At 59.5% G+C, this 26,256-nt stretch overlaps 8 protein-coding genes across 8 annotated transcripts; all 8 read right to left on the bottom strand.

Moving 5' to 3' along the window:
- Positions 1 to 713: 713 nt before the first annotated feature.
- Positions 714 to 2,672, bottom strand: JKF63_07611 (uncharacterized protein; the record flags this gene model as incomplete). The annotated part of the gene is made up of 1 exon (XM_067903543.1): positions 714 to 2,672. The coding sequence occupies one exon, from the start codon at positions 2,670 to 2,672 to the stop codon at positions 714 to 716; it is 1,959 nt and encodes a 652-aa protein (XP_067759975.1).
- Positions 2,673 to 4,057: 1,385 nt separating this feature from the next.
- Positions 4,058 to 6,520, bottom strand: JKF63_07609 (uncharacterized protein; the record flags this gene model as incomplete). Its single annotated transcript, XM_067903542.1, has 1 exon — positions 4,058 to 6,520. The coding sequence occupies one exon, from the start codon at positions 6,518 to 6,520 to the stop codon at positions 4,058 to 4,060; it is 2,463 nt and encodes an 820-aa protein (XP_067759974.1).
- A 1,449-nt stretch (positions 6,521 to 7,969) lies between these two features.
- On the bottom strand, positions 7,970 to 10,771 carry JKF63_07608 (uncharacterized protein; the record flags this gene model as incomplete). Its single annotated transcript, XM_067903541.1, has 1 exon — positions 7,970 to 10,771. One exon carries the CDS (start codon positions 10,769 to 10,771, stop codon positions 7,970 to 7,972), a length of 2,802 nt encoding a protein of 933 aa, XP_067759973.1.
- Positions 10,772 to 11,832: 1,061 nt separating this feature from the next.
- Positions 11,833 to 13,188, bottom strand: JKF63_07607 (uncharacterized protein; the record flags this gene model as incomplete). The annotated part of the gene is made up of 1 exon (XM_067903540.1): positions 11,833 to 13,188. The coding sequence occupies one exon, from the start codon at positions 13,186 to 13,188 to the stop codon at positions 11,833 to 11,835; it is 1,356 nt and encodes a 451-aa protein (XP_067759972.1).
- Positions 13,189 to 14,837: 1,649 nt separating this feature from the next.
- On the bottom strand, positions 14,838 to 15,779 carry JKF63_07606 (uncharacterized protein; the record flags this gene model as incomplete). The annotated part of the gene is made up of 1 exon (XM_067903539.1): positions 14,838 to 15,779. The coding sequence occupies one exon, from the start codon at positions 15,777 to 15,779 to the stop codon at positions 14,838 to 14,840; it is 942 nt and encodes a 313-aa protein (XP_067759971.1).
- Positions 15,780 to 16,453: 674 nt separating this feature from the next.
- Positions 16,454 to 19,240, bottom strand: JKF63_07605 (uncharacterized protein; the record flags this gene model as incomplete). Its single annotated transcript, XM_067903538.1, has 1 exon — positions 16,454 to 19,240. One exon carries the CDS (start codon positions 19,238 to 19,240, stop codon positions 16,454 to 16,456), a length of 2,787 nt encoding a protein of 928 aa, XP_067759970.1.
- An 898-nt stretch (positions 19,241 to 20,138) lies between these two features.
- JKF63_07604 (uncharacterized protein) lies at positions 20,139 to 21,089 on the bottom strand (the record flags this gene model as incomplete). The annotated part of the gene is made up of 1 exon (XM_067903537.1): positions 20,139 to 21,089. The coding sequence occupies one exon, from the start codon at positions 21,087 to 21,089 to the stop codon at positions 20,139 to 20,141; it is 951 nt and encodes a 316-aa protein (XP_067759969.1).
- A 699-nt stretch (positions 21,090 to 21,788) lies between these two features.
- Positions 21,789 to 26,099, bottom strand: JKF63_07603 (uncharacterized protein; the record flags this gene model as incomplete). The annotated part of the gene is made up of 1 exon (XM_067903536.1): positions 21,789 to 26,099. The coding sequence occupies one exon, from the start codon at positions 26,097 to 26,099 to the stop codon at positions 21,789 to 21,791; it is 4,311 nt and encodes a 1,436-aa protein (XP_067759968.1).
- Positions 26,100 to 26,256: the final 157 nt, after the last annotated feature.

Below are 26,256 nucleotides of genomic sequence, written 5' to 3'. Positions count from 1 at the left end.
TAGCGGCTACACTACTGATGCCCCCGTGCTGAGGTGATACAGGGATGATGATAGCAAGTGTGTGCGTGTGTGTTAGTGTGGTTATGGTGATTTGATGAGAGCGAGTCGACACAGACACACACACACACGACGACGAGTGTGTGGAAGAGCAGGAAAGGTAAAGTGGATAGATGCGGGGATTCGTGGAAAGCTTTGAGGTGATGGAGGGAGGGAGGGAGGGGGGGAGGGAGGGAGGGGTGTGGTACGGTGGTGAGGGGGTGGGCGTGTGTCTACAACACAACAAGAAGGAGTGGCCCCACACACACACACACACTCACACACGCGCGCACAAACGTACGGGAACGAAATGCAACAACAAAAAAAAAGAAAAACGAGAAAACCGGGAATACAACGGGAAAAAAAGACCGGCGTGGAAAAGTACGAGGATGGGCGATGGACGATGGGCGGAGGGGTGGATGGGTGGAGGGAGTGGGGGGGTGGAGGGGTGGAGGGGTGGGGAGTTCAGCACGCGAAGTCGTAGTTAGCAGCGATGAAAAGAGCCTCGCCGCTAGCAGGGACCGCACCAAACGTGAACACATGCGCGTGGCAACACACACACACACACACACAGACGGAGAGAAAAAAAAAGAGAGATCCATATCAAAATAAAGAGGGCCATTGAATAAGAAATCAGGGAACGGAGAAACGTGTTCTTGGCCATGTGCCCATCGCCATCACTCGTCCAGTAGGCCGTTGATGCGCAGGAACGCCTTCATGCTCGCTTTCCGAGCAGCGAATTTTTCGTATGCAACGTTTGCGTCTACTGAGTTGCCAACGGACAACACGCACGCACGCAGGTGGTCACCGTTTTGTCGGGTCAGTCCTCCGTTCTCAAGGAACCACTCAAACCCGTCGCAGTCCAGCACGCGCGCCCACTGATAAACGTAGTAATTCGACGCGTATCCACCGGTGAAGGTGTGCATGAAGTATCCGCTGTGATAACGCGGCGGCACCTCAGCCATTCCAACACCAAAGGCCCTCATGGCAGCCTCTTCCATCTCCATGGGCGGCAGCAAGGCAGCCTCCTCCGTGGCCAGATGCCAATAGAGATCGATGTACGCGGCCTTGACCACTTCGATGGTATGGAACCCGGCGCCGAACGTCTCGGCTGCCTTCATGCGCTCCACGAGCGCCTGCGGTATGGGCTCCTTCGTCTCGCAGTGGAACGCATAGTTCTTCAGCACGGCGTCGTACATCGCCCAGTGCTCATTGATCTGCGATGGAAACTCGAGGAAGTCAGGGGCGACACTCGTGCCGGATAGCGTGGAGTACTTGAGGTTGCTCAGCATGCCGTGGAGCCCATGGCCGAACTCATGGAAGAGCGTCGTCACGTTGTCGCGGGTCAGCAGGGTCGGCTTGCCCTCTGCCGGTTTGATAATGTTCAACACATTGTACACGACGGGCTTCTGCCCAAGCAAAGAGCTCTGGCGAACGTAGAAGGTCATCCACGCACCTCCGCGCTTGCTCGCACGCGCGTAGGGGTCGAGGCAAAAGATGGCGAGAGACTCGCCCGTGTAGTCAAACATTTCAAAAGTCATCACGTCAGGGTGGTACACCGGCAGATCGGTGCGCCGCTGCATCGTCACGCCGTAGAGCATCTCCGCCGTATAAAACACGCCACGCTCGAGTACGTTGTTGAGTTCGAAGTACGGCTTCGTCTCGCTCTCATCCAGGTCGTACCTCTGCTTGCGGACCCGCTCAGCGTAGTAGCGCCAGTCCGAGGGCGCCAACTCCACGTCGCCCCCCTCCTCGCACATCATTTGACGGATGTCGCCCGCCTCCTTCATCGCTTTCGATGCCGCCGCTTTCCCCATGTCGCGCAGCAACGCCTCGGCAGATGCCGGATCAGCCATTTGATTCTGCAGTTGCCACTCAGCGAAGTTTTTTTTGCCAAGCAACTTCGCCTTCTGCAACCGAAGCCGCGCAATCTCCACAGTGATGGCACCCGTGTCGTTCTCATCCCCGCGTCCCGCGCGCTGCTCGCTCGCCTCGAGCAGTCGGCGGCGCGTCTGGCGGCTTCTCAGCGACGCGAGAAGCGGCTGTTGTGTTGTGTTCACAATGATCAACGCGTATTTACCGGGATAGCCGAGGTCCTCGGCCTCCCTCTGCGTCGTCGCGATCTCATCCTCGCTGAGACCCTCCAGCTCGGCCGCGTCATTCACAATCAGCGACGCAGTCTTGCGCGTGCCCATGACCTTCTCAGCGAACTCAGCCTCGAGGGTGGCGAGTCGTTCATTGATGCGTTTTAGTTTGTTCTTCTCCGCGTCGTCGAGGGCGGCGCCAGCCTTGCGGAACCGCTCCTCGTAGTGCTCCACCAGCCGCAAGTCTTCCCCAGCGAGGCTGCCACGCGTGTCGTACACGGCCTTGATGCGGCTGTACAAGACGCTGTCAAGAAAAATGTTGTCCTTGTGAACAGAAAACGTAGGGGCGTAGGCCTGATCAAGCCTCTGCATCTCTGGGGTTGTGTGTGCATAGCAAAGGTTAGAGAAGACCAGGCGTGCGCGCGTCAGCTCCTCACCGCTCCTCTCCAATGCAACTACTGTGTTCTCAAAGGTAGGCGCTTCCGGGTTGGCCTTGATCGCCTCAATCTCTGCCATCTGCTTCATCATGCCCCTGTTCGAATGCGGGTGCATAGTGCCCCAGCTGGATCTGGTCGAAGGGGGGATACTGGTACTGCAGACTGCTCCGCTGAAGCAGTGGATTGGCAGGCATTGTGACACACACACACACACACACACACACACACGGAAGAGAGCAGAGAACCCGGGAGAGGGGGAAGGCGAGCGGGCACCAAAACTCTCAGGGAAATAAAAGAACGAAAAAAAGGAGGGGGAATACTCACACGTGTGATGTGGACGAAGCTGCCCGGAGTGGCGGGGGGGGCACAGACAGACAAACAAATATGCACCGGGGCGAGTCATTCAGAGGAGACCGCGGGCGCAGAGCAGAGAGCCACAGACGTGAGAAAGTGGAAAGGAGAAAATGGGGGGAAGCGAGAGATGGCGAAAAAAGCAGTGAAAAGCGTGAAGTGACCAGCGAAGGAGAGATTCACATGCACAGAGATGTGTGTCTGTGTGTGTCTGTGTGTGTGTGTGTGTGTGTGCCGCAGGACAGCGGGCGTGGGCCCACCCGCGCACAAGCGAGCACAGCTGCATTGCAGGTTCTGCGAGTCAGCCGCGTTGTGAAATCGAAGCACCCACTTCGACGACAGGCCGTCGACATGGAAGGGGAGGGGGGGAGCAGCGAAATTCATAAAGAAAAGAAGCAAAGCGGCAGCGGCAGCGGCAGCGGGGCCGAGGGCGGTGGCTGGACGTGCGAAAGAAAACACAGACAAGGAGTCAACCTTCAGATTGCACACTGGCTGGGTGGCCTAACAAGAAAAAAAGGTGGAGGCAGCTAGGCGATCGCGGTTGGGAGAGGGGGGGGGGCAAAAGCAGAAACGTGTACTGACTAGCGCGAGTCTCGGAGGGGAGGGGAGGGGGGTGGAGGGGGCAGTGCCCACGGCAACGGCGTCCCGCGTCACTTCACGGCGAATTCTGGGAAGGCGAAACAGTTTCACAGTGATTCTCTGCAGCCGCGGTGGGAACACGCGGGCACACGCACAGCGGCGAGACCTCGAGTGTAGCCCAAAACAGCGCCGACTGCATGGACTGTGTCATCTGCTCTGCCTCCTGCCCGCACTTGTAGAGGTTCTCTGAGCATGTCTGGCACTTGGAGGCAAGGGCCTCCCACCGCGCGTCGTCTGTGGTGATTTGGGAGGGAGTAGGAGGCAACATGAAAAGGGCATCTTTGAATTGTCTTCTCGTTGTACTCCGCACCGCAATGTGGAAGCATTTAAAAAAAGAAAAGAGGGAGACGAGGGGGAGGGAGAGGGGGGAGAGGGGGGAGGAAAGAACACAAAAAGAAAGTCTACGAAGAGATGCTCTGAAATTGCCGTGCATCGTAAATGGAGACATGTGCAAACACACCAAAAGAGGGAGAGAAGGAGGGAGACCGCGGGGGGGGCGGAAGGGAAATCTTATTGATCAAGCAACGGCCCATCGCCCAGTTTCTTCTCTGGAGGGAGGTCGTGGTTGGCAAGCACCACGACATGATCGCCCTGCACCGAGAGCCTCACATGCTCACCCTCACGGATGCGGCCGTCCAGCAACATCAGCGCCAATTGGTTGAGCAGCTCGCTCTGCACGAGACGCTTCAGTGGACGCGCACCATAAACGGGACTGTAGCCGTTGGCGCTCAACCAGTCATACACCGCCTTGGACTTCTCCAATGTGATGTTGTGTTCCGTCAGCATTGCCTGAACCTGAGAGAATAAAATCTCAACAATCCTGCGAATGTCCTCACGGCTGAGGCGGTTAAACATGATGATGTCGTCAAGACGGTTAATGAACTCGGGCGCCAGGCGCTGCCGCACCTCCTCCGCGACAGCCGGCATCGCCGCGCTGCTCGGTTCCCCCTCCGGCAGACGGGCGATGAGGTCTGCACCGATATTGGAGGTGAGGATAATAATTGTATTCTTGAAGTCGACGCGGCGGCCGTGGCTGTCGGTCAAGTGCCCCTCGTCCAGGACTTGCAAGAGGATATTCGATACGCTCGGGTGTGCCTTCTCGAACTCATCGAAAAGCACGATTTGGTACGGCCGACGCCGTACCGTCTCCGTCAGCTCGCCGCCCTCCTCGTAGCCGACGTACCCCGGTGGAGCACCGATCAGCCGGTGTACCGAGTGCCGCTCCATGTACTCGCTCATGTCGATGCGGCATATGAAGGACTCGTCGTCGAAGAGAAACTTGGCGAGGCTCTTGCACACCTCCGTCTTTCCAACGCCGGTGGGGCCCAGAAAGAGAAATGAGCCCAGCGGGCGCTTGTGTGAATGCAGGCCGGCGCGAGAGATGCGCACGACATTCGTGATGGACTCGATGGCCGCATCCTGGCCCATGATGGTCTTTTTCAGCGCCTCGTCCATGTGAATTAGCTTCTCCCGCTCACTCGTCATGAGTTGCGCGACAGGGATGCCGGTCGCACGGGCGATCACCTCAGCAATATCCTTTGAGGTGACGCTGTCGTGCACCATAAAGTCTTTGGAGCTGGCCACGCTTTTGTCCTTCTCAATCTGCTTCAAGAGGTTTGGTATCTGGCTGTGTTGAATCTCGCCCGCCCTCGCAAAGTCTCCGCTGTTCATCGCCTGCTCGAGGTGGTGCCGCAACACGTCGAGTTCTTCAGTGCGCTGCTTAATCGTCTGGAACAGCGCCTTCTCCTTCCGCCACCGCTCCTCGAGCGCGTCGTACTCCCCTTGTTTCTGAGAGATGTGCGCATACAGGTTCTCCAGCTTCTCTTTGCCCACCTCGTCTTTATCCTTCTTCACGGCCTCGGCCTCGATCTTCAGCCGGATCAACTCGCGCTCAATGAGCTCGAGCGCCTCCGGCTTGGACTCCTGCTGCAAGCGCAGGCGACTGGCTGCCTCGTCGATCAGGTCAATGGCCTTGTCGGGCAGGCGCCGCTCCGAAAGGTAGCGGTGGGAGTTGACGGCGGCGTACACGAGGGCCTCGTCCTTGATGAGGCAGCCGTGGTGGGCCTCGTACTTCTCCTTGATGCCGCGCAGAATGGATATCGTCTCCTCCACGGTGGGCTCCGTGACGAGCACCGATTGAAAGCGGCGTGCCAACGCGGCATCCTTCTCGATGTGACGGCGATACTCGTCCAAAGTGGTCGCACCGACGCAGTGCAACTCACCGCGCGCCAGCGACGGCTTCAGTAAGTTCGCGGCATCCATTGATCCATCGCCGGAGGAGCCGGCGCCCACCAAAGTGTGCAGCTCGTCAATGAACAGGATGGCCTTTCCGTTCGACTCTATGGTGTCTTTGAGTACTCCCTTGAGACGTTCCTCAAACTCCCCACGAAACTTGGCACCGGCGACGAGGGTGCCCATATCGAGTGCGTATACCTGGCGATCCCGGATGCTCTCCGGCACCTCGCCCTTCACAATGCGTTGCGCCAGGCCCTCGACGATGGCCGTCTTACCGACGCCGGGCTCACCAATCAACACCGGGTTATTCTTGGTGCGCCGCGAGACCACCTGGATGGTGCGTCGAATGACTTCCTCGCGACCCACAATAGGATCCAGGCGACCCATGCGCGCCTCCTCGGTCAAGTCGCGCGCGTACTTCTTCAGGAAGTCCCCCGGGGGCACGGCATTCGGGTTCACCCACGTCCGGCCCTGCTGCTGGCCGCCATTGCCGCCCCCTCCACTCTGGTTGCCGCCGCCGCCGCCGCCCCACGGCGTCACACCCGTCGATTGCCACCGGCAGCTCGTCCTTAACACGGCGTGCGTAGAAATCCTCGACACCACCGGCCAGCGCGTCATGGAAGTCAGGGAAGCGTCACGGGCACCTCCGCAGACGAAAGCGGTAAGAGGAACCATCATGGCGGCTGTGCCGTCACACCGAAGCGCGGTGGCGGCATTTACACTACACCTACGCATCATGACAACGGGGGAGGGGGAGAGGGAGAAGGAGAGGGTGGGGGGTTCGACTTCTTCTACAAGAAAAAAAAAGGGTGGAGATGTGGAGGACGGAGTTGTCGTTTCAGTCAAGAGGAAACAACGAAAAAAAAAAACGGGTCGTTGCGGAACGGCCTCGGAGAGAAAAAGTGTGAGTTAAGGTGGAAAAGGGAGAAGAGAGAAAAAAGAGGCCTGTGGAGATGTGGAGGCCTCAACACGTTCCGCCAGAGGGGCGGCAGCGTCGGTGTATATGTGAAATGGAGGAGAAACGGAGGAGGAGGAGAGAGGGGGGGAGCGAGGGGAGGAGGGGTTATATGGGGTGACGCTCCTCGCGTCGTAGCCTTGGAACAAAAAAAAACGGTTGAGAAGAGAGGAGGAGTCAGTGGACACAATGCCGCGTGCGTGGTATGAGAGAGGTGAGCGCATTGGAAAGCAACAGCTGTCACCGCTGCATGTGTGGTGTGTGTCCCATCCGGAAGGGATGGAGAAAAGGAATTCGATGCCCCGTTGCTCATCAAACGCCATTTTACACCCACGGAGCCCACAGAGGCTGCAGACGACACAAAGTCGCTGAGCGTACGCCGTCTCGGTGTCTACTTTCCCTTTCTCTTTGGCAGGTGTGCCCCCTCCCCCCCCAAAAAAAGGAGAGCAGTGCAACTGAGTGAAGCTCGAGTAGGCGACACACACACACACAGAAAAAAAAAGTGTGCGCGTCGTGTGTGTGTGTGTGTGTGTGTCTGTGTGTGTGTGTCTGTGTGTGTGTGTGGCGCCTACTCGGGGTGTCTGACGATATCATTTGCTGCCCTCTAACGAATCGATTCGATTTGCAAAGGGAAAAACACATGAGCGACTAGTGTCGATTCACACACCCCTCCCCCCCCCCCAAACACACACATGGGAGAGGGAGAGGTGGGGAGGAGGAGGAGTCTGTCCACGGACTCATTCCCCATATTTCCATGGAAGCCCTGTTACACGCACTACAGCCATGATGGGGGGAAAGGGGGAGGGGGAGGGGGAGGGGGGGATAAGGAAAAAAAAAACTTCCAAGAAAAGAATAGAAAAGCAGCAAACAAAGTAAATAAATAATTGAGTTCTAGTCTTGGCATATACATAAAGATAATTACACACGATTGTGTGTGGGTGGGTGGGTGGGTGGGGAGGGTGGGCGGGGAGGGAGTGAGGAGGCGGGGTAATCATTCCAGAGAAAAAAAAAGGAAAGTATACATCGTGCACCGGGCCACCCGTGAAACCGTGATGATGGAGAGACGAGGAAGTGCATGCAAATGGCATTCGCCCTCCCCCTCTTCCCCCTTCCCCTCCTTCCGTCCCGATCCACACGGTTCATGGGTGCGAATGGAGAGAGAGGGGGGGGGAGAGGGGGAGGGAGGGGGAGGGAGGGGGAGGGAGGGGGAGGGAGGGGGGAGGGGGGGGGGTCTACTCGCTCACCGGGGGTGGCGTGAGGAGCGAAGCTGGCGTAGTGACGCTCTCTGTTGTGGGGCGCGGGGGGGCCACAAAACCGTGGTACACGGCCGGCTCAGAAGTCGTGGACGGTGGCTCTAGGCATGGTGAGGTGTTGCGAGCGCCTGCTCTGGAGCCTCTCTCCTGCTCCGCCTGGTTCTCCGCGTACGTCTTTCCCATTTCCGTCAGACGATCTCGCAAAACATCATGCCTGGCCTTGAACAGGTCGGTTTGCGACCGGAAGAACTCGAGGGCCTCCTGCATCTGCCCCATGTGCTGGTTTTTCTTCACAAGGTTCTGCTGATAGGCGATCAGCTGCTCTGCGATCTCTGGCCCCGGCTGCTGCGCGACGGTGACCTTGGCCTTCATGTAGCGCTGTTCCGCTGTTTGGATGGCTGCCTGCTTTTCATCCAACTCAGTCCGGCGCTGGACGAGGATTCGCTGCAACTTGTGTACACGCTGCAGAAGCGCGTACGTCTCCGGCTCAGCGGAGACCAACTCCGTGTACGGGTGCAAGTTGAGAGGGCGGCCCGCTTCGTCTAACAAGGCGCGCACTCGCACCTTCTCCCGCTGTAGTTCACGTGTGGCAGTATTGAGCAGCACGCGCAACTCCGGCAGGCGGGCCACGAACATGCGCATCTGCCTTAGCTGCTGTTCGAACTGCACTGTCTGGTACTCGAGATGCTCCAACTGCTGCGCCTGCTCATTGTATACGCCCTCGAGGCGCTGTAAAAGTGCCCCGTCCGTCTTCGCCTGTTCATAAAGGGCGTTCACCTCCATCGCGCGGTCCGTCGCCTGGCGGTTAAGCGAGTCCTTTTCATGCAAAACGTCGTTGCAGCGACGCTGCTGCCGAGCCGTCTCGTCCGCGGCATTCCTGAGCACCTCGCGAAGTCCAAGTATCTCCTGCCCCAGCGCAACGGCGCATCGATTTCTCTTTTCTGCCTGCTCCTGGTAGTCCGTCAGGTGCTGCTCCAAATGTTTACGTTGCTGCGACAGTAGCTGGATGCGTGCCGCTTCCACCTTCGTGTCCTTCTCCCGCTTCTGGATTGCGCTGCGCAGAGCCGTCACCTTCGCCACCTGGACTGTTAAGTTGTGCTGCTGCTCGCTAAGGCCGTGCTTCAAGTGGTCGCAGTGCGAAGTGTACGTGTTCTGCTCCGCCACCATGGACCCAAGCAGCGCCTGCTGATGCCTAATGCGCGCCTCCATCTCGGGAAATGTCTCCTCGTACTCAGTCAGCTCGTGATTTCTGCTCTCCACCTCGCTGAGGAGAAGCGCACAAGAGAAGGCGAACTTTTTTGATTTGGCGTCGTTCGCCTCCGCCTCCTTCGCGACCTTGCAGAGCTCCTGGCGAACGTGCTCACCCTTCTCTTCGCAAAACGCCAGGGCGCCCTCCAACATTCTGAGCTGAACACCCTTCTCCGCGAGCCACGTTTTGTTTCTCCTCTGCTCAGACTCCTTGTCAGCGATGACCTCGTGCAGGAGATCGACCTCCTTCCTGGCGGACAACGCCGCCTGCGTGGCAGCGTGTGTCACCTGCCTCGCGCGCACAAGAGCGGCCTCCTCATCGCGCAACTGCGCCGTTGCCTCGCGCTTCCTCTCAAGCTGCTCCGATATCTGCGCTTCCATCACCGCGTTGCGCCGCTGCAGTGCCTCGACAACTTGCTGAGCCTTGAGGAAGCGACTGTGCATGCATTCAGCGGAGGCCTCGTGTCGCTGCAACTCCGCCGCCGCCTCGCGCATGCGCCGCTGCCATAAATTACTTTCTTCATTAGACTCTTGCAGTGCCGTATGCACGTTTTGCAGCTGACGGCAAACGCCCTGATGCTCCTCGGCCAGCCTCGACTCCTCGCGCTGGGCGTCGCGCAAGTCCTGACCGTTGCGCTCGTGGTCCTCGCTGAGGGCGTCGAGCATGTGCTGCTGGGAGGTGCAGTACGCGATGCGGCGGACAGTCGTCTCGCGCACTGCACGCAGCTCCTCCTCCTTCACAACCTTGCTTGCCAGCATCACCTGGGCCTCTTCCTCCATCCTCGAGATGCTCTCGCGTATCAGAGTGAGTTCAGCGATATTAGCGGTGTTGTTCTGCAGTAGTGTGGTGATGCGCCGCTGCGTAGCACCCAAAGATCTGGAAGTATTTTCTCGCAGCTGCGTTAGACGCTCCTCTTCCCGCTGCAGGCTCTCATGCAATTGCCGCATCTCGTGTATGGCGAACTCCTGTGCTGGCAGATCGATCGGCTCCAGTGCCTTTGCCTGCAGCACCACGATCTCCTGTTTAACCGTGGTGATCACCTCCCTCAGCTGCGCCTCTTTTTCTTTTATCTGACCTAGCTTTTTGGAGCTGCGCTCCGTCTCATCCCTGAGTTCGGTAATGGTGTCACGATCCCCCCTCGTCAGCTCAGCTGCCGAAGCCGCCTTCCTTATGCAGGAATCAATGTCGGCCTGCAGGTTGGCGCACTTGCGGAGTAGCCTGCCCTCGCCCTCATAAGTACTCACCAAAGAGTTGTGGAGACTTTCGTACTCGACACGGAATCGGTCGAGGATGTCGTCTCCCTCCAGCGTCATGAGCAAGTCTTGATAATGCCGTTCGTAATCGAAAAAGGATTTGCGACTCGTCACGACCGCCTGATATTCGGCGTCCTCGGAGGCCGTGAACAACGGCACGCGCGGCCCTGCAGTGACCCCGGAGGCGAACACCGCTGCGTTGTCTCCGCTAGGGGTGCCTTGGCCCCCCATGACGGTGCGGTCCCCACCACTGTCATCGAGAGGTACGAATGAGCCCATCTTGTCCCACTCCGTGTTGCGCACGAGCAACGATGATCAACCTTTTTGGAGGAGGGGGGAGGGGGAGGGGGAGGGGGAGGGGGAGGGGAGGGGGAGGGAGGGAGGGGGAGGGGGAGGGGGAGGGGGAGGGGGAGGGGGAGGGGGAGGGGGAGGGGGAGGGGAGGGGGAGGGGGAGGGGAGGGGGAGGGGGAGGGGGAGGGGGAGGGGGAGGGGGAGGGGGAGGGGGAGGGGGAGGGGGAGCTCTCTCCCTCTTGCTGTGTGTGTGTGTGTGTGTGTGTGTGTTCAGAAACACAAGATATGCAGAAGAGTCTCCTTCCTGAAAAAATACCAACGCCCCTTCGCTGTGTGGGTCGTTCATGGGGAAGGAAAAGTGGGAGTGAGAGGAGAGGTAGGTGAGCCAAGTGTTTTAGAAGTTGGGGGGGGGGGGCGGGGGGAAATCCGATGCTCCTGTCAGCGGGCAGCGACGCCAATTGAGCGCTTCCCCTCTCTACGCACACACACACACACACGGGCTCTGCAATCGAAAGGAGCTCTTCCCTGTCTGTTGAACCTTGACAGCAGCAGCAGGACACGGCTGACCAAGGGGGGGGGGGGGGGACATCCGCACGATACAGACGTCACCATGGGTGGGCAAAGGCTTGTGCGTTAATCTCGGCTTTTTTTTGGAATCGTGAGAAAAGTGAGGATGCAGGGGCGAGAGGGGCTCCGGTGTGTCGCGCAGCACACAAAAACACACACAATAGAGCAAAGCCCGAGACGACGCTGTACATTGATGAGAGTAAACAGTGCAACAAATAGAGGGGGGGAGAGGGGGGGAAGGGGGGGAACGCAGCAGGAAAGGCTAAGCAGGATCGAAATTGAGTTGGGCGTAGCTGGAAAGGGGATGATGCAGTGGGATGAGGCGGCATCGCCTCTCTGGCATGGACAAGCGCGCACAGCGGGATGCTGGAGCTACCAGCCACTCCCACGACTTCAAGCGTCACAGGCGCAGCTCCTCCCCCCCCCCCTCTGCCTCCCCTCTTCTTCTGGCGGAACGCTGGCGCCGCCACACCAATCGTCACCTACTCGAGAACTGTCGAGACAGAACGCAGCCAATCAAGCACAACATTGACATCCCTCCTGAGCTCCTCAGACGGCCACTCGCGTTCCTCAAGTAAGAGCGCCAACTCCGCCTTCAGTGGATTGAACTCATCAGGGTGAATGAGGCCCTTCTCTTGTGCGCAGAGACGCAACTCCTTCTGGAGCGTAGCACGACGCGCCAGCTCAGCCTGCACGTGCAGCTGACACTGAGCGATGTCTGCCTGCATCTGGGCGGTAGTCTGCTGGGAATCGCGTAGTCGAGTTTGGAACTCGTCCCAGTGGCGCTGCTGCTCAAGAATCTGCGTGCGTGTGTCTACTGAGGTCTTGTTGAGCACAACCGCTTGGAGTAGGAGTTGTTCTCTCGCACGGTGTGACCAGTTTAATGCAGCATGCGCATGATAGTCGAGCCGGGCAGCGGACGCCTTCATCCCCCGCACGCGGAGCGCAGAGGACCACCATGGCGCCACGGACGTGCTCGGCGCAGCGGCCTCGATGTCGTAAATGGCGTTCGCAGACTCCTTCATCTTGGCCACGCTCACCGTTATGGACGCCAGCAGGTCTTGTAAGCGACTGTCTGACGTCAGCGGTGGCACCACGCAGTCGACACCGTAGTCCTCGACGGACTGGTCGTCGGGGGCGCCTTCGTCGGCAGCAGCAGCGCGAGCACGCTGCATGCGAACCGTCTCGGAGAGCGCCTCCACGTCAGACACACGGAGCTGCCTCTCAGCGGGCTTCTTGCTCGCTGATACAGTGTCGGGTGCGGAATGAGCGGGTGGAACGAGGAGCGGAGAGGAGAAGGGCAAATCACAGCCATCTGTGTTTTTGTCTGCGCTGCGCCTCTCGGCGTAAAAGGCGAGGTCGTGGTGCAGCTGCTTGAGTGTGTGCCGCACGTCACCCGAGGCGGTCTCTAGTGACCGCAATATACCTGCTTGCTCCCGGAAGACGCTCGGCAGCCGAGAATGCCTCGGGGAGAACGTACTCAGCCCACTTCGAGGCACCACACCACCACTAGACGGGTTGTCGAGACTCTTTGCGGGGTGGTGAGGAAGCCCTAAAGTCGAGTGCAGCGACGGTGGGGAGCAATGGACCTGTGCCCCTCCTTTGTCGAGGTATCCATCATCCACAGAGACCTCATCGCTGTGAATTTTTTGCAGCGCATTCGCGTCTACAGATGAGAGCCGATCAAAGAGGTGCGTGAGCTGGGCACTGCGCGTGGCTGCCGCCTGCCTCTTACGAGCAGCCGGGGACGCCTCTTTGAGGGAAGACCACACGGGTCCCTCCTCCTCTGTGCCGACCACAGCGGAGTAGTTGTGCCGACGAGGCGCTGTGTGCTGCATCACATGCCCAGCAAAATAAAGATGGCCCGGGGAGGAAGAAGGGGGGGGAGGGGGGGGGGGGCGCAGCCAAAAACCTATTAACGTAGCCTTTTTTGTGTCAGACCAGGTCACGTCATAAACCAAGAACTGCTTCTCTGTGGGGGGAAGAGGAGAGGAGGGGAATAAGTGGAGGGGAGGGGAGGAGGAGTGGAGGGGAGGAGGAGAGGAGGAGAGGAGGAGTGGAGGGGAGGGGAGGAGGAGTGGAGGAGGAGAGATGTAACCTCTCATGGAAGCCTCGGTGACGTGGCAGAATAGCGCCAACAGCAGCACGACTGTGCAGAGGCGACAGCAACGGTTGGAAGAAGGGGAGGGGAAAGAAACGACAAGCGGTCAATTTCGAGAGAACACACGCACACAAGACAGAGAGGAGGGAGAGAGAGAGAGAGAGGGGGGGAGGCGAAGAGCGGGTGAGACACAGGCGAGATACAATAAGAGAGAGAAACCCTCTCATCAAGAGCTAGAAGAAGCGAGCTGGTTATAAGATTATATTGCTTAATGTGCCCCCCCCCCTTCTCCTCCTCCCTCACCCACACAGGCAGAGGAGGGCGGGAGGAGAGGTGGAGGCGGGAGGGGGAGGCGGGAGGGGAGGCGGGAGGGGAGGCGGGAGGGGAGGCGGGAAGGGAGGGGAATCTTTTTTAAACACAATAATAAAATAATGTGGAATGTGCAATGTTTAATGTATACGTGTGTAGTGTTCTCTCCCCCCCCTCTCCTCCCGCCCTCCTCTGGCTCTGTGGGTGAGGGAGGAGGGGAAGGGGGGGGAGAAGAAACGACGGAGTTTGCATGGCACAAGAGGGTACATCACCTCTCTTTTCCAACAGCACACATGTCCCATTAGCCGCAGCGTCAGCAGCAGCAGCAGCACTCCCGCCCAATGGGAGCCCCTCCTCTCCCTCCCTATCCAGCTTCACTCACCCACCCTGAATCACCTCGATTGCTCCGGTGTCTACTGAGCATCCTAAAAGCGAAACAGGAATGAGAGAGAGGAGAGTGGCACACACGCGTGCAAGCACTGGACAACGGCGCCCTCCTCTCCTACAGCCGATTGACTCTTTTCTTGCATTTCTACCGATGAGGAAGTGCATTCATTAGACGGCACCAACAGGGGCCTCCCTCCATCCGCCTCACACACCCCCACCGCCGTGGTCTCGCTCCAACACGGCAACGGCACAAGGGGAGCTAGGGAAACAGATCAAAAACAACAGCGTGTAGGCGTGGTACCTCCCTTGCAGGGTCCTCCTTGGCTACTGCCCTCCACCCCCGCCCCCACACGCCCTCGCCAGTGATGTGTTAACCCGCAGATAAAACCGTCATGGCAGCACCACTCGTCTGTTTCGAATAACAAACTAGTGTCAGGAGAGCTGACGTTGAGCTTATGTGAGGAGGTTGGGGCGAAGATGATCAGGCCCACGCTCATTCTCATCTCCACCCCCCTGTGGTAGGCATCTCGCAGCCCACTTCGATAGTCACACAGCACACGGCTGCCTTGATGAGTGCACGTCCCCGAAGACACAGTGAACGGCACCCCCCCCACCCACTCTCGCACGCAGCTCCACACACCCACACACGCAGAGACACAAAAATCATGGGCCGTGCGTTGGAGGGGATGCTTAGTGCTGCTTGGAGACGTTCATCATCTTATAGAAGTACTCCGTCATCGTGTAGGCAAAAATGAGCTTCGGTGCAGAGGCGATTATCTTTGGCGTGAGGCCCTTGAAGAAAGACGAGACGCCCTCCTCCCTCAACATCATTGTCGCTGTGGTGACGGCGCTGCGACGCTCCGCCTCTGTCTGCTGCTGCACACGAGTCTTGACGACGTCCATAGGATTCGAGACAGCGATGGAAAGGCACGCACCCACGGTGGAGGCGCACATGTTTTGGAAGAGAGTCGCATGGCGGTAGTCGTCAAGGCCGAAGATATACCCCTTCGTGAATGCCGTACCACCAAACAAACAGAAGGAGCCCGGTGCGTTGCGGCACATGGTCACCACAGTGCCCGCGTACATGCCACGGAATCCCTCCTGACGCAATAGCGGCAACAGCCCACTCCGCATGGCCGCCTCGTTTGTCTGGCTCAACACCTTCAGTCTATCCAGGGGCAACAAGAATACCTCGCCGAGGCCGATGAGGCACCCGGCTGCCGCGTCCTCCATAACCTTGTGCGCCTCTCCAAAGAACCGCTTGAAGCCGTCGCGGTAGTTGGAGCTCAGGGCATCGCGTACGATTGGCTGACCGGCAAACTTGTACACCCGCTGGAAGACTTTGTAGACAATGGCGTAAAGGGAGCCGGGGTAGAGATACATCAACTTCTGCAGGAAACCCGCGTCGGCGTGTTTTTTGAAAATGATGTTGTTGAGGTTGGCAGTCGTCTCCCCGATGGATCCGCGCACGATCGAGCCTTTGTTTGCCATGAGCCGCTTCGCCGTCGTATCAAACGGATGAAAAAAGCCGATCTCGAGAACGCCCGCCGCTGTTGCAGCGCCGGCATGGCTACGCACGAACCGTTCGGCAAAGCCAAGCTCCGGTGGAGAGGTCATCGTCTTGGCAGACATCCTGCTATGTATGGTGTGTGTGTGGAGACTCCAGCGGGGGAGGAGGGAGAGAGAGAGAGAGACTGCTTTCCAAGAAAGTAGCGAGGACGGTGGATAACTGTGCGGCACGAACAATTCTTTGGGGAGAAAAAGAGGAGAGCGAAGAAGTGCGGAAGGGGGAGGAGGGGGGGGACAAACAAACGCACACAGGAGAGGACGGGGATGAGTTACCTAATGTGTGTGTGTGTATGTGGGTGGGTGGGCCGGCATCGATCCCTTCAGCGAAGAACGTGTGTATGTTGGAGCAGCCTTCGAAGAAAGTCGACCAAAACACATGATAAACCCCATCTCCCTTCCTTTGACGATCCCTCTCATCGCTCCACATCTCTTCGGTCCATAACCAAGCCCTCTCTTCTCTGTTGGAGGGGGAGGGGGGCATCGGGCAAACCCTGACGGGATCGCCTCTCTTTTCGTTTGCGGGCCTCATTACTTGGCTTAAAGCGCCTTTAATCGAGAGTGCATAACACCCACACCCAAAGACAATAAAATGCGGGGAGAGAGAGAGAGAAGGGGGCACGCATCCAGCCACCCACCCACATACATACATACATACAGAAACACGTGTGTGTGTATGTGTGGGGGAGGGGGGAAGGGGGGGGGGCGATGTACTCTTGTTTGCTCAGTGGAATGCACACTCACTCTGCACCCGCGTCAGCAGACGAGGACGTGGTGGGCGCACCACTTAAGCCCTTTCTTGACTTTGACTTAGCGCGCGCCTTGAGGGAATCGACGGTGTTCATCGAGTGTTGCTGCTGCTGCAACTGGTGCATGACGCTGTGATAGCGCTTCTCGCGCAGCGCTTCGTCCACTGCGTGCCGCTTCTCCTGTGCCCGCCGTTGCACGGTTGACTCGGCTGTCAAATGACGGATCAGCCGCTTCTTGTCCTCGCGGATGTCGTGCTTCATGAGCCGGACCTCGTTCTTCAGGGCGTTCTCCTCCCGCTCGGCCAGCAGCGGGTCGAACTGACGCAGGGGCCGCGGCCGGAACGTGCGCATTGCCAATGGGGTGCGATGCTTCTCGACCTGCTTGGCCATGTCCCTCACTCTCACCGTAAGAGCCTCGTGAGCGAGACGCACCGCCGCAGACGGTGCCCACGCGGACACCGCTGACGACGACGGTGGTCGCAGCAGCAGCGCATCCAGGGCTAAGAAGGGCTGAGCGCACATGACGGGAAAGGCGGGGATGGTGTGGTACAGGTCGCACACCTCGTGCAGAAGGCGATACGCGCACAATAGAAGGCGCTCTGGTGAGTGAGTAGTGTCCAGCAGCCTCAGCTGGTATGATGGGCGCTGAGCGGTAGCGCTGTTGCCCTCTGAGGGCGTGACGGAGGGGGCGGAGGAGTCGAGCAGGGGATGCTCAGCGCGCTCTAACAAGGGCATCGGCAGCACGGTACCTTGATATCGTGCCGGCTCAAGCGCCGAGCGAGGCAGCTGCAGCGCCAGCACGTTGAGCGCCGCCACGACCACCTCTCCACAGAACCGCCCAGACCCTGCCTTGAGGCAGTGCAGAAGAAGGGCAGCGAGAACAAGGTAGCTGTGCACAGCCTCGAGTGAGTCGAGCTTCATCTGCATTAGAGCAGAGCACACAAACAAGAAAAACGGCGTCATAACGGCATGGCGGTAATCGGAGGCCGGGAACACTTTTGTGATTGCGTACAGGTACACGAGCAAAGACTGACACATGCCGCCACGACGTGCACCGCGCAGAAAACTGCGCTCCGCCTCCACAAGGACGAGCCGAAACGCCTTCGTCACCTCCACAACGTGATGAGCAGCGTAGCGGTGCAACTGCACGAGCACTTCGTGCAGCCGCTGCTGCCGTGACGTCGCCTCCCCGGCGGCAGACGTCGCGATTCGCTCCAGCTGCTCGAAAAGGCGATCGAGGATGGCAGAGCCACCGACACGATCCACTGCCGTGCTCTCCTCGTTCTCGTACTCGTCCAGCTCAGACTCAACAACCGAAAGTGCATCGTCGCCGTCGCCGTCGCTGTCGCCCTCAAAGGAAGACGGGATATCCACGTTGTCGTCGTGTGCATCAGCATCTTCTGCCTCGTCGTCGTCCATGTGAAAGGCGACATCACCGCCCTGTGCAACCCACTCCCCTCGCGTCAGCTGCGTCTGATCGCGCTCCTGTAAATTCAGTGATGGTACCTGCTGCCTATCCTCCTTCAACAATGCCTGCTGCGCTGCCTTGGTAGCCTCCTCCTCTCCGGTCAGAGTACGAGAAACAGCGTGTGCGCGGCGCGGGTCCATCTGAAAAGCATGCATCATCGAGTCGAAGTCGTCACCACTGCCGCCAGTGGTCTCCATCGCCCTCGCTGTCGCAGCGTCAGGTGCAACTTGCTGCGTCACCGATGGAGCCCTGACAGGAACGCCTGCCACCGCTGTGGTGGCCGCCTCATGGCTGCCCTCCTCTGATGAGCGCGAGGCGCCGGTGCGAATGCGGGCCAGCAAAGCGCGATCGGCAGCATCGAGAAACGATGGCGCCGCATCTCGCGACGTGGCACTCTCCGGCGCGGTGGCATCAACTTGGTTCGCCGAGGGTGCCGATGGATTCGCGGTGTTTCGGGCCGCCTCCCTCAGCGTGCGCATCTCGAAGGCGCCTGAAGACTTCAATGACAGGCACTTCGCTTGGTGGTCACGCCGGTACCACTGGAGCAGGGCACGAACCTCCGGTGTGCCGGACTGGGCGAATCCCTCCTGTTCCTCCACAAGTTTGTTACGCTTCGGCAAGAGGTGAAGAAGGTCGTTGATCTCAGCGTCGAGCTGCACGGTGGCCGCGTCCCGCTCCGCACGCTCACGTTGCAGCTGCGCGCGCTGGCCTTTGCTGTTCGAGATCATCTCACGAAAACGTTCCGCCCGCATCACCTTGGCTGGCGGAGTCGCAGAGCTACACTTTTCATTATCAGCAGCGTAGTCTGCCACACCCTCCCCCCCTTCGACCTCTCGCACCCGCCGCACCCCCATGAGTGAGGACGGCGATGGCGCCGCGCTGGGGTCAGCACCGGTGGTCAAGTTGAAGCGGTCGATACGCCGGGTAGTGCGGGTGGAGCGCGCCTGCATTTTCTCGAGCCCCATTGTTGCAATCCGAGTGGTGGCCGTAAAGCTCCCACTTGCCGTGGCACTGCGACTACGTGCGAAGGGATTGGGTGTGTCGCGCACCTCCTCAGACGGGCCTTCACCACCACTGGCGCCCCGCCTGCCTCCACTTCGCGACAGGAGACCATCGCCGACGTTTCTACTGGTGCTCCACTGCGTGTCCACCTGCTGATGCGCTCGAACCTGCTCCTCCTCACGCCTCCGCTCGAACTGACTTTGCTTTATCGTGAACTTATTTGCAGACGACTTGGCAAGCGCCTGAGACTGTTGCCGCTGATGGCGCTGGACCAACTTTGAGTTGTGACTTGCACGAGTACCGCCCATTGCTAACGAATGGGAGGGGGCGGTGCGGGAGTGACCAAAGAAAGATATGAAGCAACAGACGAAGAGGAAGGAGGAGGGGGGGGGAAAGAGGGGGGGGGGCCGATTGCCGTGTGCGAGGTTCCCACAGAAGCCAAAGAAGTTGTGAAGTGGGCGTGGGCGTGGGCGTGTGTGTGTGTGTGGAAGGGGGGGGTCCGGTGGGCGGTGGTTAAAAGGCACGTTGGTGGTGCACTCTGACAAAGAAAAAAAAAGGGGGGGCGGAGCGGAGCGGGGCGTAACGATGCAAGCTAAACCATGCAGAGAACACAGAAAAAAGAGAGAGAGAGGGAGACATGCCACGACGTCTCCGGGATTCAGAGGGTGTGGAGAATGAAGGCGGCAGCCGAACCGACGAGGGACCATCGTCCCCAGGACCCTCATATGGAGGCACTCGACAAGACTACGCAGCCGCCCTCTTTCTTTCTTTCTCTTTTGTGTGTTGTCGCCTTTTTTTTCCTTCTTTGGCGAACGCGCACACACGAGCGCTAGGTGCTCAACGCGTGGCCTGACTGAAGAAACAAATGCGAAACGTATTTGTGTGTGTGTGTGTGTGTTTTTTCTACTAGTGTGTGCAGATTTGTGAGGATGCTTTACAGGCATTTTGCAATCATTATGACAGGGATGAGCGCCCCACTCTCTGTTGTTGGGTGCGCATGTACGCACACAGACACGCACCGAACAGCGAGATGCAGGCCACCCACACACCTGCGCAGCGACTCACGAGTACCCCCCCCCATGTACACTCCTGACTGTGCATGGGTGCGTAAGCGTGGAGGTCAGCACGGCGTGGGGCAGGCGGGCGGCGGTGGCAGCCACACATACACACACAAACGTGCAGAAAAAAACAGGGGGGACGTTGTTTTTACGCTGCCTCGCACTCCTCTCGACTGTACCTCATAACCATCGACTCCGCGCAGTCTTGAAGACGGTTGACGTGCGGCCCGCAAGCCAACAAGTCGGACCGCACCAACGCTCTCTCCACGCCACTGCCAGACGCCTCGTGCGACGCTTTCACTTCACCCCGCGCTCTGTTGCCCCCATCGTCGGCGCGAGAGGCTGAGTTGGCTTCGTTGCGCTCCGTGTAGCACTGCACGACTGCCATCACCTCCGCCTCACATTTAAGGTCGCGCGAGGGCAATAAGTAACGATATCGTGTGTCCTCCATTCCCTGGAGTGTTTCGTGGATGCGCTTCTCCGAGCCAAGAAGCTTCTCACGCTCCTCGCGCACGGCAGGGGTGAGGGCGTCCACCTCCTCATCCGTCAACGGACGCATGTCGACCACAGGCAGCCCCTTTTTCCTCTTTGATGTTTCCATTTTAGGAGCGCCGGCATCTGGCGGCAGCGGTGGCGCTACGACGTCCGCCTCCGTTTGTGTACTCGTTACAGACCGAGTGGCCGACGCTGCCAGAGAGAGGCCAGCGCTTCCCTCCTGTAGCGAACTCCTCCACAGTACAATCGGCGACACCTGCGCGCCGCTGTTCCACCACGTCCAGGGCTTGTACCAAATAAAGGGGTGCGCAGCCGCGTCGTCCTGTGGGCGGTTGATGACAAGGAGCTCGGGCATGCGACGCTCACGGTACGCAAGCATCTGGGCCGAGTTCTTTGAGCCGAAGACCTTCTCCTCAGAGGCAGCGCCCATGTTGACCAGAAGCGTTCCAAGCGCTCTCAAGCGCTTCAGATCCTCCGCAGAGGTGGTCGTACTTGCAGATGCGGCCGAATCTCCTGTGGGCATGCCGCTAGACTCCAAGTCACTGTGACTGGCAGGCAAATGCGGCGTCTCCATCGGTGGGCTAGTGGTGACTTTTTCAGTCATCTATACGGCTGCTTGATCACACAGTTCGACACACACACAACACACACAACAAGGGCCCCCGCGCGGGGTATGTGGAAGAAAAAGGAAAAACTGGGGAGGGGGGGGAGCAGGTGTATGTGTGGGTGTGTGTGTGTGTGTGTGTGCGTGTGTAGCACAATAGTGTGATGCTACAAGATGGTCGAAGAGAACAAAAAAAAAAAGAGAGGATGAAGGGGGGAGAGGTGAGTGCGATATAACAAGTGACGCTCTCATGGACCCCTGGATGCGTTGCTATCCCTACCTCTTGTTGGTGCGTGCTGCAGGTAGACGAGAGAGAGAGAGAGCCGCTTGGCGAGGCGAGAGGGCGATGCAGGTCGCCTACCACCACCACCACCACCACCGCTGCCGTCGTCACCACTGCATATGCACACAAAGCCACAACGCGACACACACTGGAGGAGGGGGGGGAAGGGGGCGAAGAAATCACGTTTTGTTTGTGAGGTAGAGAATGGGTTCATGCATGGAAACGGGCTGAGCACGAGACGGTGTGAACGCAAGCGCACATAGTGATGAGGAGAGGGAGCCGCGCACACACACACACGCAACCGTCCTTATAACATACGCAGACACGCCACGACTACTGCACAAACAGGCAGCGACCCCACGGGTCGAGGGTGCGCATCTCCCCCTTGGTGAGCGTTACCCCGGATTGGTGGAGAATTACCTTCCGCAGGGGGAGGGGACGGGAGTACACCGGGAACTCCTCCTCCACCACCCCTTTCCCTCCCTCCCCCCCTCCCCCCCTCCTCCTCTCCACCCCCCACCATCGCTGCTGCTGCTTCCGCCAGACAACGAGTTGGGCGGTGCCGAAAAAAGCGGCGCAATGTCAGTCACACGGCGGCAATGAGCGACATTCAGAGACAAAAGCGAGCAGCGGTGGTGCTGCCACCACCACAGCGTCTCCTCTGCCGGCGTCGCCGACAACGCGGGCGTCCCACGGGGGGAAAAGGCTGCAATACTGACGTTGTCAACTGGGGACCCGCTTACATCGAGGTGGTGTAGAGACGGCACGGCCGCGCAGCAACGGACGTCTGTAAGGTAGTGACACCACCCCAGTGTTAGTCTCGTCAATGTGAAAGGACGTTGACGCCGACGAGGCGGCACTAACGTCAGGCCATCCGCGACTCGGCCGCCCACGGAAGGCGATGCGGCAGACGCGAATCTTCTCCGTGGCACCGAAATCGGCCTTGGGCGCAGGTCACCACCTTCCACCTCAAGCCGCATCACCGGGAGGTCGACAACCCCACCACTACTGCAGCCCTCCAACAGCACATTAACGAACACCAAGAGGGAGGCGCTGTCCACTGCCGTCCCGGTGACATCGAGTGACGATAGCCGATGGAAGAGGGCCAAGGGGGCAATGCAACGAACTGCCACACACCGGAAAAGAGAAACGTGCGTGAGAGTGTCGACAGCGCCGACGCACAAATCGAACTCGACGGTGCGCAGCGGCATCAACGGTGTGATGTCGGCATCGCGGTGAACGAGGATTTCTGCAGAGGTGTTGCCCACGTCTCGCGGCGGCACCGCCACCCCGCCTTCGAGATCCTCTCGCCAGGCAGCAAGAAGCGCCGCTTCGTCCGGCGGATGGACCAGCCGTGGCTCGGTGCCGTCATCGACCTCATCCCGGGAAGGGTGAACAGTGAAGCCCGACAGCGTGCGCAGGAGAACCTCGGCGCGGAAAAAAAGGCTTACAAAGTCACGGTCAAACACCGCTGTGTGGCCCACATCGAGCCTACGCAGCTGTGGGAGGTGCGCAACGCAACCGATGTGACGCAGCCATACGCACTGGCATAGACGCAATTCTTCGATTTGAGATGCCACAAAACCGGGGCGAACAAGTTGGTGGCGACTTCCAGTAAATGTTGCGACGTCCTCCAAGTGCGAATGTCCCTGCTCTGCCTGCTCGTCCACGACATTCGGGTACACAAAGCGTAGCAGCGCGTCATCATTCAGCAGTGTGTGGCTTACATCCAGGCAGCGCAGTGAAGTCGCGTAGGCAAGGGGGCTGATGGCCGATAGTCGAGTGCAGTGACTCATAGAGAGATAGTCAAGGGTACGACTGTGCTGGAGGCCGTCCACGCGCTCGACACCGGACTGGTCCGCCACCAGACGGGTGAGCTGCGGCAAGGCGCCGAGAGGGCCGAGGTGGTGCACGCGAGCGCAGCCCACAAGGCTGAGCTCTCTCAGCGACGAAGCAACCGATCGGCACCGTTCCGTGAAGCCGCCAGTCTCCTCCTCCACCGTTGGAAGGCCAGCCAAGGCACGCAAGGTGTCACCGTCGACATCGGTGTGATCGAGCAGGAGCACCGCCAAGGTGCTGAAGCGCTCGTTGAATTCCCCAAGACGCCGCGCCAGATGACCGACGCTGGCGCCGCGTATCGCAGCCGCCTGTGCCAAATTCAGACGCACCAGAGGAGCCACAAAGCAGGCGTCGGCGTCGTCGTCGGCGTCGTCGTCCCCCCTTTCCGCGCTAGAGGCGGAGGGCGGCATGAGTGCTCGATGCTGCTGTAGTTGACGGACTCCATCTGCCTCGACAGAGCGAAGCCGGGGGAGTCTCCAGAGAGGGTGCAGCTCCGTGACGCGCTCGCATCGCGTCAGCACCACCTCCTCCAGCAGGCGGCACCCTGCAAGGTCTGAGACGTGGCGCACACCGCTGCTCTGTAAATTTAAACAGCGTAGACGTGGAAGCGCAGCCAGAGCATCCACGCGCGAGAGTCTGCGACAGGCAACCAGTCGCACCTCTTCAAGGCACGCGAGCGGAGACGACCTCTCTGGACACGCCGCGGGCTCGCTGCCCCCCTCCTCCCCCACCTTGTCAGGTGACTCCCAGGTGCCGAACACAAAAGCGCGCAGCTCGTCATCCCCGATGTCAGTACTGGTGAGATCCACAGTGCGTAGCGACACACAACAGCGTCCCACCAATGCCAGTGTGGGCGCAGTAAGACTCGTGATGCCGTAGAGGAGAAGCTCCTCGACACGAGAACCGAGGACGTGGGTCTGCGCTGACGATGCCGAGGCGGCCTCCGTCAAGACGTTACGAGAATGGTTCACGCACAGAAAGCGCAAACCACTTAACTGGGTGAAGGCGGACGCAAGACCCGGGGTGCCGCCACCGTCACGCACAGCCAGTCGATCGCGATCTACGCACCCATCCGATTCGACGTCCTGCAAGTACGGCGTGTCGATGGCGACGAGGGTACTTAGAAATGCTGCGCGGCCACGAGGACCGCCGCGCGAGCCGTTTCCACCGTCCAGCAGCCGCTTAAGCGCGACAACCGAGGATTCGACGTGGAGACCGCGCAAGGGCAGAGTGGAGGAGATAGCATCCTCCAGTTTAACTGGGACGCTGCGCCGCGCAAACTCCGCTCGCGACACGATGGTGGGCTGCACGTATTTCGATGACCACCCACTGAGCGACACCCCACAAAGAAATGACTGCGCGACATCGCCATCGCTTTCGTCTGGGAGTGCGTCGCAGCCTCTCGTCCCACACGCGGCGACCGCCTCAAGCCACTCTAGCCACTGCCGCGTCGCCTCTATAGCATGGGCGTAGAGCGGCAAGGGAGGACCGTGTGGGGCGGATGCCGACTGCACCCCTCGACGCAACCACCAGCCGCAGGGAGGAGGGAGGGCGACGCACACGCCCTCGATAACAGCAGACGCATCCCCACGCGCCACCGGTGCAGCGACAACAGTACTGGTGTCGGTGAGGACAGTGGTGGTGGTGGTGGTGGTGGACTCGGTGGCACCAGCCAAGAGGGATGGGCCGCTATGGGTAGTAAAGGTGGGCAAGTGTGATTGGGCTTGAGGAATCGCTAGAGTACTCGGATGGCCACCCTCGTGTGGAGCTGCGGTCGCTGGTGCCAGTGCTGCTGTCAACACGGACGCCGGTTGCTGCTCCAACAGAGCCTCCTCCTCCAGCGCAACCGCTTCCCAGTCGTCAGCTATCGCTTCTTCCGTCATGAAAGCGCTCTTCTGTTCGGCTGACGCATCGTTGCCGTCATCGATGGTGGCAGTGACGCACGAGTCAATGTCGAGAGCGGCGACACCGCCAGAACTCGCGCTGACACCGAGCGTAGAGACGGCAGGTGCCGGCATCTGTTGTGACCCCTGACGACCGGCCCGCTCTTTTTCCATTGCATCGATGCAAGCGGCCGCCTTGTTCGCAGCGCTGTGTCTCACCGCTGCCGGCACGTGACTGAAGAGTCCCCTCACCAGCCGCACAGGCCGGTTCCCTTGAGCAGGGTGACAGGGTCCGTCATACGGCAGCCACAGGGTCAACAGGCGCACGTGGCCGAGCTTCATCCCGATAGGCATGCGGAATATATGTTCCGTGTAGGTCTCCAGGGTGTACAAGGGAGCCGTGGGGTCTACGACAGGGATGCCGCGCACGACAGCAGCGTCGTAGAACGACAATGGCTCCGCCGCGGCTGCCTGCACGGGGTAAGTCAGAACGGGGGCCACCAGCGACCGCATTCTTCGCTGCGCCGCCGTAGCGTACGGTGAATGAGAAGACACGAGAGACGACGACGAATTCAGAGGAGCGCCGCCGCTGAGGATGTCGGCAGCACCCGGGTGAGCGGGATCGGGTACGGAAACCGGATTGCGGAGGCGGTGCGAGCCGATACGCAGAAAAGAGGCTGGCGGTGGTGCGGGAACAGCGTTGCCGCGTCTCTGTGTGGGGTGTGACGACTCCGCCACACTCGGCTCGTGCGCAGCCGGGGTGTAAAAGTCGCCCATGTACTCGGTGCGCCACATCTCACACCATAGCCGTGTGTATGGATGAGCAAATGCAAGAGCCAGTGGGGGTCGCTCTACAAACCAATCCTCCATCAGGAGGACATCCCGAACGATTCGCAGCGCCGCCAGCGAACGGTGGTCATTGGCGCGGCCGGGAGTTATGTGATCCACAACGCTGGGGTACACGCCGGCAGCCCTGTTGTCCTCCCCGTTGCATCGATATGACATGGACCGTGTGGTATGGCACACCCTGGGAGGACAGTAGACATGGTGTGGTGACAATCAGGTTCCCAAGGATACATGTAAATACACATGTGTATATACATGTACATGTAGAGGTGTGTGTGTGTGTGGGGGGGCAGAGAGAGGGGGAGGAGAAGGGGGG

Source organism: Porcisia hertigi, chromosome 2, assembly GCF_017918235.1.
Source record: "Porcisia hertigi strain C119 chromosome 2, whole genome shotgun sequence".
Classification (NCBI taxonomy): Eukaryota; Euglenozoa; class Kinetoplastea; order Trypanosomatida; family Trypanosomatidae; genus Porcisia; species Porcisia hertigi.
The sequence above is the reverse complement of the archived record's forward strand: the minus strand, read 5'-3'. Positions and strand labels throughout refer to the sequence as shown.